Raw genomic sequence first — 11,211 nt, forward strand, 5'->3', positions numbered from 1 at the left:
TGTCGACCCTTCCCCATTTCTGGTAACTGTGTCGACACGGCGACGACTCTGCGACTGGAATTGTGACCGAAACAGACGGTGTCGACACAAGATGTGTCAACACCGCGTCGTAACGGCGACTGGAAATGGTTGTATGGGTCTATAGTTGAAAACTTATAACAGTAGAAGATTAATTTATAAATTATAACTGGAACACAAATGGTATCGAAATGTGACTGATTACGTTACTCATAAACTTGGTTAGTGTTTGAAACTTAAAACTCGCGTTAGTGCCGTAAAATTAGCGAAACAAAGGTTCGGCACGTTAGAATTATTATTGCCGTGAGCTTCGTTTGCTTTACTTTTGAGTGAAATAGGCATACAAGCGGGCCGTGCCCGGACCGAGGCGTCCGACATGTCATTTTCTATGACGGTTGATCGGTGATCACGTGGTGCTTTAAATATATAACGAAGCGCCGGAAGCTCCGGCCTGGCCCCGGCCCGGGCTAGCGTGAGTCATCCTTAATATAAATAACCGACTAGTCGAACTTAGAACATGTTATTGTTTACTTAGACAGGCTATGAAAAATGTAATGTACCGTAAAATGGGGTGAGTAGGGTCAAAACTGAAATTCAAACCTCGATAACAATTTATTTTTACATATGAAAACTGAATGGTGTATATAATAAGTGTTCCGGACGTTTGTATTTTAGTTTTTATTTTATTTTGGGTAGTTCCATTTCATAACTTAGACGATAAAGAGGAAAACCCACCTCACCCCGTAGTGCCTCGTATTTGGGGTGAGAGGGGTTTTCATACAAAGGTGATTTTGGAAGATTGTTGTATCGATTTTTTTTTATTATGCGTATTACTATAGCTCCATTTTAAATTGGAATAAGTACATTATTTTTGTAGCAGTAGCCTTAAAATCCCTTCTCACCCCCCTCTCAAACCTTCTCTCCCCATTCATAACCCACCTTTCCCCGCGAAACCTACTCACCCCGTTTTACGGTACCTAATTTAAAAAAAAAACTGCATTAGTTCAGTAGGTAGGTAAATAAAGAGATATCCTATTATTTATCTGTCGTAATTTCTTCGGATTTTACTTTATTTTTAGGTTTTAACTGATTCAGTATAAACTGTAACTAAGGTCAATACGGGTACATAGATAAGTGTGACTGGCTCTTACATTGGGGCCTGTTGCACATGGATTATTAGTATTTAATGCGACTTCATTTATTTTCCACTAAACGCAAGTAGGAACCAGCAAATATGAACTCGCAATAAACATTAATCAATGTGTATACAGGCCCCAATGTGTAGGCCAGTCAAACTTAGCCGTATGGCATGGCCACTCTTCCCGTATTGACCGATTTGACCGTAATTATTTTCTTTATCAAAGAAAAAAAAGTTCTCAGGGTAAAAGTAGCAAAAGCAATAACTTTTTAAATTATGTATCAAAGCGACTCGATGGGCCTTTTGCGTCATTTAAAGTAAATTTTCAATAATTAGACCCAGGCATTATCTATTTGACAGGCGCTATGTGAACTGCCCCACAATGGACGGAGTCTTGTGAATGAAACATGTCGGCGCTGTCGGCGCGTTCCTGCCTCTTCGTCGCGCTCGCTTTCACAGTCGGTGAGTAAATTACACGCCACTACTAAAAAAAGGAAAGAATAGAAAGAAAGTCCTTTCCCTAGCCCTAATGACATGGCAAGCACGCAACATTACAGACAAGTGAAGTAGGAAGTGTCATTCGACCGGCAATATTTCGCACGCGATAGGATATACCGAAACGTTCTCAGGCAAAAGGCCTAATTGTCGGCTGTTAATGGTAATGGGTATCTTTTAATTGCATGGTTTTGCTACTTAGTTATGTAGAAAACAAAAACCGACCAAGTGCGGGTTGGACTTCGCGTCCCAAGGGTTCAGTAATCACACTTCTTATAGGTATTCTTGTTTTTTAATGTGGTTAGTTTATTATATAACATTTAGAATATTTAGATCATGGCACTCCTTAGCTTTCTTTAATTATAATACATACTTATGTTTCGTTTTAAACTGTTACAATCCGAAAAAAAAAACAAACTGGTATTAACATTAAGGTCCCGAAGGGAAAGCAAGAACCGAACACGATGCTTAATTATAAGCAGACATACCTATACTTATTCTAGCTGGATAATCTCCACATAGAGATACTAGAAAAAGTTTAAATTCTTATGGATTCCACGATAAACAAACGTTAGCGAGATTTTGGATTTTGGCCGGCCGTAACAGCGGCATCTACCGGGATGTCCGGGGTATTGGGTAAACCAATTCCAGCATTTGTACAGTCAAGGACAAAGCGCCATTTTTGTATGTTATGTATATACGCTATCTTACATTAAGGTAGAATGTACATATTTTTGGTACTTTGTCCGTGTCGATATTTAATACCTTGACTGTACAGTAGCTTAAATAAGTAGATAGTCAGTTGCTAATGCCAAACGTAGCGGCTATATGTATGCATGTACGTATTAGTTAGCTTAATCTAAACTCAATGGCGTCTGCAGCAGCTTCCTGAGACCAATGAGAGCGGACAGCGCTGGCAACATCGGTTAATAATTGAGACTGCTTAATTTGGCCTGATCCACTCTAGAGGCCCTTGATCAACCGCTAGGCCGATAATCAGGCTAATCTTAATCAGATTTGATTAAGGATTTATCTATGCAGTGCTTTGAGAATTGCCGTTTTGCTGATGTTCAGAGATTTATTCTCACTAATATACACGGTGGCTAAAAAATACCTAACTGCATTCCCGTTGCCAGGGAGGTTTTGGGATTATACAGCAACTTTTACTATGGGACCAACCCCGAAATGGTGAAAAAAAAAAACCCTCCCATAGAAAAAGGACCAGCCATAATGTATGAAATAGCCAAATTCTTTTTCGCGATTTGATACCGAAAAGTTGTTCAGTATATAATCCCAAAACCTCCCTGGCAACGGGAATGTAGTAATTTTTTAGCCACCCTGTATATCTAATGGAAACTGTGTTCTAATCACCAAATATCGAATTTATGAGACGACGTTACTGTAAACCAGGGGTCTCCAAACTTTTTTACCTGAGGGCCATATTGCGCCTCAGAAACTTTCGCGCGGGCCACCGTCGGTTTTTGCGCCGGGGGAGGGTGTCTGGTTGCTGCTGTTAGGAACAGTTCCACTCTCAATGAATGCGGAACCCCTGGACAGTGGGCATTCGCTTTGAGTGTCGGCGGGCCGGATTGGAACGCGTCGCGGGCCGGATTTGGCCCGCGGGCCGGGGTTTGGACTGCCCTGCTGTAAACTACATACAATCCAAGTACGTTCTCATTTTAAAACGACATTTTGAATTATTAGGAATTTGACAGTAGGTAACATTCAAGATTAATTGAATTATTCGGGGCTTTACCACAGATTATATGTGTAATAGTTATGATTATGATGTAATGATGGCCTTACTTAGCGGCAAAGCTAGTGGACCTGCTTAGATGCATGGTCTAATAAAACATGGTCTTCTATTCCCAGAGTGACACAGGCCTACGTCACAATAACATGGCCGCTATATATAGCGCTATCGCATATTATCATATAGCGCTGTCGCATGATGACGTAGGCTTGTGTCAGTTAGGTGACCTAGAAAAGACGGGAATAGAGTACCAGGCGGAGTATATTATTATACCATGCTTAGATGTTTGTGGGCCCCAGCCCACCCCCAGGTCAAATGTCTCCGTAGCCGACTGTACTTGGGAATGGAAGGTACTCGTAGAGAACATACGTGTCCAGCTCTAAAATTAGCTCAGATAACAGACCAGGACATCCTAGGCGCATAATGTACTCGCTCCAGATTAGCTACGACCTACATGCATACGAAAACACTAATTTATTCTTTGTCCTAGTTGCCGACTGATTTATGACCACTTTGTATCTTTGTTGCCTTTTCTTATTTACCTATCTTTATGACTGTTTGGATATTTTCTTCTAATTTTACGGATTACAAATACCACGCTGTTTAAAAAAAAGATAACTTGTTATGTACTTACTATGTTTCTGTTATTATTTTTCTTGTAGTTCGTTTTTCCGTCATCAAAAGTTTAACACGGCGCTGGGTAAAAATAACATTATTTTTAGAGTTCCGTAGCCAAAACCGCACAATCGGAACCCTTATCTTAGCTTATTGTTTTCGGGGGCCTTTGCGGATACACTTCGACCCAATTTTTGTGCAATTACCCCCTAATCGGAACCTTTAAAAATTTTCTAGCTACGGAAATTATTATATTCCTGCCTTGGTTATTATTTCTGACTTATCTTTCTTCTAATTCGTTGTTCTCTGTTTACACTAATGTTTATTATGTTTAATCGTTTCATGCTTGGCCGCACTAACGACGGGGGTTGTTTCAAATTGCTTGCACGAAATTAGTTCCCTAGGGGACGAATGTTTCAATTTTCCGATTTGTAGTAGGCTTTATTACGATGATTGTTGGCTTTTACTTTTACATAGGGATGTTTTAACATATAATTTAGGTCAGTATAGGACATACCGTAAATGATTTTACCTCTGCCGTAGTTATTTTATAATTATAAATTGTATGAAAGTATTGTAATGTAACTACAGTAAGCGACAAGCGGTAAGTTTTTAGCGATACGGTCGTCAGTTTAAGACTACTTAAACTTGTATGTATTTCATTTTCTGTGTATTTCTAACTTTCTAACTTGATCGATAGGTGTTTGTGTACAGAATGCGCGTGTTCGCTGCAGCTGTTAGAACTGCGCGTGCCGCCGCACGTGGCGCGCGGCGCGCGAGCAGCACTCGCGTGCCACTGGCAGCTCGGGCCGCACGACGTGCTCTACTCCGTCAAGTGGTACAAGGTAGGTTGCTGCTGTGGCCACTGGCAGCTCCGGCCTTACGTGTTCTACTACGTCAAGTGGTATTTACAAGGTATGTTGCGGATGCTGGAGCTGCTACTGGCGTGCAGCATTTGCGTGCTATTGCTGCTGTTCTTTGTCTAACTTGTACAACGAAAGTCATACCTATTTGAACTTTGTACATTCGGTAACACTATCTAATTCCGAGCCTGTCTAATTCCGTGAACTATACAATGTGTAAATTTTACACTAGATCCAATATATCGCTCGGGCCAATTTAAGAGGCCGGAGAAGTATAATTGTTGGAGATTAGACGTTTGAGGATAAATCATTGTTTTTCTCAAAAATGGACGGCAAAGTCGACTTTGCCGTTTAAAAAATAGGTCGCGAAGCACGTAGTTTATGGTCAGTCAAAAATTAAAAAGTTAAAAACATTGCAGTCTCGATTTTGGGACTGCAATGTTGCATACAAATTCCATTATTTGTCGAGTTCCAAACTTTTTAAAAGTTGAAATGGCCATATCAAATGAAGGCACAGGCCCATTAAACAGCCAAACAGATGATTAGTACCGCGACTATTTAACTGTCTCAAATAGGTTGACGTATTTTCGGCAGAAAAATACACTTCTATTTTTTTATTAAAAAAATAAAAAGGCGGCAAAGCTAATTTTTTCAATTATTTCTACTTTTGTCTGTGAAAATATATACGTAAGAACGTTGCTTTTGTAAAATATTCCTATTATATTTATATTTCTTGCACCATTTTTGAGAAAAGCACTATATATGACTCGGCTGGAAGGCTACTTGCTGGCTTCGGATTCAATTAAACGGACTCCCAAGGTCGTCCGTTTAAAACGAATCCTCAGCCTGCAAGTAGCTACTTCCGAGCCTCGACAATAATGTACTATTACACGCTAATGTTTGATTAAAGGACGGCAAGGAGTTCTTCCGCCACGTGCCACGAGACCGGGAGCCGAGGAGGCGGTTCCCTCTGCCCGGGGTTCATGTTGAGGTTTGACCTTACCACTGCAATTTTTTTGTATATCGTCAGATGTCAACCAAAACTCATCAATTACAAAAAATATATTAAACAAAAATCAACCTTGTTTTGGTAGTAGTCGATTGAGTAGGTACATATAGCTCTGAACTAGTGGTAGGTAGTGAGTTTTGGTTGTTACCTGACGATATTCGTTTAACAGAAATTTTCGCTTAAATTACGGTTTTGGTTCCCAGCTATTATACATTTTGAGAACACTTCTCAAAATATATTAGCTTCTCAATATTTCGAAGAGAGCACGAATATTATTTTTCGTGGGCTTGATGCAATAAAAATTGAACCTCTGCTCCTCTCCGGTTAAAATGTTGAGGACAAAAGTATGTGGTTTGAATCTTTTTCATAGACAGATTAAAAAAAAAGATAAAAAATAGTTTATTCAAGTAGGCATATTACAATGCGCTTATGAACGTCAAATAAACCTTTACCGGCTCCAACCGTACACCTCTGCCCCGAGAAGATTTAAATCCCCCCTCAATTGGAGGAGGGTATCCCAATATGGGACCGGCAACAAACTCGGCGGGGCACATCTTTTCAAAACATTATTACATCTTATAATTAACATGCATTACGAGTAATTAAGAAAAATACAATTTAAATTACTACAGTTTCTGCCACACCTTTTTAACAGCATCTAACTTACTCTAACTTGGTATGTTCTAGAAATCTGACTCATCGGGCTCAAACGTGACGCTAGGCCCGGCCGAGCTGGAGACAGAAGGCCGCTACCGCTGTGAGGTGTCCGGCGAGAGGCCGCTCTTCCCCACCGTGTCCGACCACGCCGACATGACTGTCGTTGGTGAGTTCTACATGTTCTACAAGTGTGGGGTGTTTTGTTTGCCTGCATTTACCCTTTAGCGCGACATCATAGATCGAATTATCTAACCTAACATCCAGTTCAGGAAGTTATGGAGGAAGCAAAATAACGTTCTATGTGACGCTACCCCCCTGCTCCTTCCTGAATGTCTAATACACGAAGTTTGGAAGTTGCGTCGGACCGAACACTTAACAATTTTCCGGCACGCGATTGTCCTGGGAATATCCACTAACAACAAGACTTGCTGTCCATTATGTCTTATTAGGCCTTATGTCTTTGTAACAGGGTTTACGAAGTGTCAATTAACTGTGTGGACGATACAGTGCGTGTGATTGTCCTGCCCTTCCTTCTTTGATATGTTTACTTGTATACTTACGTTCGAGATATGAAGTATTTTCACTCACAAAAAAAGGGCGCAATAAGTGCCTATACACTTTTTCTTAATAAGGCATTTTCCGATTGTTTAAATAAGACTAGTAATACCTATTGCCGCTTATCTTATAAGATCTGACGTAAGAGATTTTAAAAATAATGTGTCATTGTTAAATTTAGCAGTCACCAAACAGGAATGATTGCCGTTTAAAGCACTTATTTAATCAATTATAGCCATTTCAAAACCTGTAGGTACATTTTGATGGGCCTGTAGGTATACCTAGTTATACCAAGAAAAGTCTGCAGCGATTTTGATAACCCTCGCAGTGAAAGTGTTATTTGAAACGTCAAACTTCTATCAAATTCTGACGTATATATAACATTTGCTCTGCGTAGGCTATCAAAATCGCTGCAGACTTTTCTAGGTCTGACTCTACTTATATTTTATGGCCATTTACTAAGCCAAAAACTATTTAATCCTTTTTGCCTGCACATTTGCTAAGAGCAAAACTTTTGCCTAACTTTATTTCAAGTTGGTACAGAATAAAATTACTGAGATAATATCTTTCACAACTAAGACAAGGGGCGATATTCCAATCTCAAACGAGACTAGTGCTCAGAATAACAAATTTCTAAGATACGGCTAAATATTGCTCATAAGTAGATCAAATCAGCGAAATGGGGGAAAAAGGGACTTCGGCATCAAAACGTCTACAAAACCAAGCCATGCGGTGAAACAAGCAAGACCAATACATGGCTGCTCCTTCTATTGCATATCTTTATATCCCGTAGGCTTGTAGAGGTTGGCCCAACATCTCATATGGTAATGATATCAAGTTACACTGGTTGGCTGGTCACGTACGAAGTTCGACTCGCCCGCTCGTTAAGCAACGAGGAAAGCGCGAAAGTTTCTAACTGAGTGTCCCAGATGATATCGGACGGTGGATGAATCTTAATATTTTACGGCGTAAGCCAGGGTGCAAGTAGAATAAGGCAAGATTATCTTTGTTAACTTATTTGAAACTTTTCTTGAAGTTCTTGGACGGTGCAAAGTTGTAAAGGTTCGACTGTTTTTTCATTTCCCGTTGGTATTGTTGTATATATCATACTTTGCCAGTTCTCGTACTGTTTAAATACAAGAAGCTGTATTTAAATACGAGTACCTACACAGTAGTAAAAAGGACAATCTTCAAGAATAGAACAGGAATCAGCATACCAAAATATTTTTTTTTGAGTAGAGGGTAAGTATCCAATTAATAGTCGGTTGACTTTTCCAGTGCTCCCGGAGAGCGGTCCAACGTTGACCGGCTTCCGGTCGCGATACCGCGCCGGCGAGCGCGTGCAAACGTCGTGCACGGCGGGGGCGGCGCGCCCAGCACCGACGCTAGCTTGGTGGGTACAGTGAGCTACGAAATCGCATGGAGAAATCACGAAGGAATTCATTGATAAAGTCGACATGCACTTTTACGGATGATGCTGGTACATTAGTCTACTCTATTATTTAGTTTTGCAATAAAAAGAAAAAAAATATATATACAAGGGACAAAGATTTTTTCGTTAGTTTGTTTTTGTCCCTAAAACCTTTGAAGAAGTGCACCTTTGCCAAAATACGTAATATAGGTATTATATATTAAGGTGCAAATCTCAGAGTACTCAGTAATGAGACAACGACAAAAAATAATTTGTGTATTTTTGTAGGTACGTGAACGGTGAGCCAGCGCCACCCGCCACGCTCGGGAGTTTAGCGCGTCGCGCGCACAAGGGGCTCGAGACGGTGACGCTGCCGCTGGACTTCAGAGTCACCGAGGATCACTTCAAGAACAACGGCCTTAAAGTCAAGGCGAGTGTCATAAATGTCATAATAGGTATAGCGTTTTTATAAGATTCTTCTTATAAAAAATAAACCCGAATACTTAAATCCGAATGTCTAGATCGACAGAGCTAACGGTTCATTACCTAAAAAACCGTACTTAAAAAGTTGGAAATCTTTTAAAACCCATACTTAATTAGTTTAAACAAAAATCTGTAACTTAGGCACGCATTAGGAGATTTGTATAAACACATTTCGTATTACAAGTATACATAGGTAAGCCTAAATAAACTTAATATAACTGATTGATTAAAATTCAAACAGCTATAGAGCGGCAGGAACATCGTAGAGCGCAGGTAATGAGATGAGTTGAAGCACTCGAGTTCCGAAACTACCGGTAGATAGGTTTAGTTCATCATTACTTAAACTTTAGTTGGGCCCGCAGGCGAGCTTGTGGCGTAATGGAATGATAACAAACTTTAATGTCGTCGGACTAATATTATATGAAAATGAAGAGTCATGAATTTTAGGAATTAACATAGGTACTTACTTATACTATACCTACTAAACTACCTAAATTGTTGGTGTACGATTTAACAGCTTATACAGGTTGTTGGGGAGAAGTGAGCAGGATCAATCCTATTACGCATTCAGTGAATGTTAATTAATAATTCACCATCGTATTTAAGTAAAACAACAAAACTGATAGGTACCAAATTCAATTGATCGATCAAGAGCCGAAAAATATGCATTATGTTTTTAATAAGAAATACTTTATGTCCGTTAAACTCAGTTGAGAATAAAAAAATACAATTCGAAATCTAGATTTATGAAGTTGATTTATTCTTTCACAGTGCCTAGCAACTATAGAGTCCCTGTACTGGCGCAGCAATGAGGAGAGCGCAGTGCGCGTGCGCGACAAATCATACGACACCATGGAGCTGCGCCCGCACACCGCTGACGCCGACATCGTCGAAAATATCGGCGGCGGCGACGCCGGCAAAAGTGCACCTAGCGGCGCGCAGAGTCAACATGTATTCAGTATGGTGATCTGTATTAGCTGTGTAATAAATATTTTATAAGAAAAATGTGTATTTTTTGCTTATCTGCCTGAAAACAATTTACCTACTCATATTCTATGAAAAAATAAGTTTCTATAAACATATTGAATGCCAATAAAAACATACATGAAAACTTTATTATTGTTTTGAGTGAGACTTGAAGACTGGCGCATCAGCAACGTGGTCGGCGCAGCCCGCAACCATCGACCGAGACTTTCGGCGAACAGTACGAGGTAGGTTACACAGTACCTACGACATTTTAGATCGTATAACACTTTAAACTCTCGCGTTTTGTACACATATTTAACGACGACGTCACGTCACGGGACGTCAGTCTTTCCGTGACCACAGCTGGTGCAACTCAGCTGAAACGTCGGAATTAAAGGTAAAAACAATGAAATTATATCGCGGTAGACCCGTTTGTGTAATTAAATATTTTAGATCGTGTAAGATAATTTTGATCACTGCGTCTTTTGTTGTCGACTGTACGTTTTAACGCGCTTAACCTAACCTACCTACCTCCTTTACGTTCGTTATGTCTAACTTTTGATAAAAAAGAGAAATTATGCCAATGTCACATAACATAATGTCACCCTAACTTTCAAATTATAATTATTACGCGCAAAACACAAAAAGTCAAACGGGTTAAGATTCCACTGAAAACGCGATGAAATTGACACATTTTCATTAGGTAAGAAATAATAATGTATTCAAGATAGTAGGTAGGTACTAGGTACTACCTAAAAAAGAGGCTGAAATTCTGTCCCAAGAAAGGCGCCCCTTTCCTTCACCCCAACTGAACGGCATATAATCAGGTAGGTAGGTAGTACCTAGGTACCTGTTCATAATGCTTAAGTACCTATATTATAGAGTGGTTACTTTTGTAGGGAAAATTGCAACATCTAGTTAAGCTGATGGATCAGTACCTGAACGATGTTAAATTGTAACATGATGCATGATCACAACGAGTTAAATTCACCTAAAGCATTTCACAGTGACTTCGGAGGTGAGTTATACATGTTAAATTGGTAATATAGTTTCTTTTTATTCCGATAGGGATCTTTTTTTATTCCGCCGTAGCCGTATATGTATTTGTAACTATAATAACTAGCTTTTACTGGGAGTAATTAAGTTAATCAGTAAATCAGTGTTTAGAAGACTGGTTAAAGTTAATAATATAGTAGACGGCTCTATCGAGAATTTTGGATAAAAAGGAATCCTTTTCGAGGAATTCGA

At 39.6% G+C, this 11,211-nt stretch overlaps 1 protein-coding gene across 1 annotated transcript; it reads left to right on the forward strand.

Annotated features, from left to right (window-relative positions):
- The first annotated feature begins 1,514 nt into the window (after positions 1-1,514).
- Positions 1,515-10,212, forward strand: LOC134806064 (uncharacterized). The gene is made up of 8 exons (XM_063779327.1): positions 1,515-1,618; positions 4,734-4,864; positions 5,793-5,873; positions 6,579-6,714; positions 8,382-8,496; positions 8,803-8,959; positions 9,769-9,967; positions 10,127-10,212. Exons 1-8 carry the CDS (start codon positions 1,564-1,566, stop codon positions 10,210-10,212), a joined length of 960 nt encoding a protein of 319 aa, XP_063635397.1. The 5' UTR covers positions 1,515-1,563.
- Positions 10,213-11,211: the final 999 nt, after the last annotated feature.

This window comes from Cydia splendana, chromosome 1, assembly GCF_910591565.1.
Source record: "Cydia splendana chromosome 1, ilCydSple1.2, whole genome shotgun sequence".
NCBI lineage: Eukaryota > Metazoa > Arthropoda > Insecta > Lepidoptera > Tortricidae > Cydia > Cydia splendana.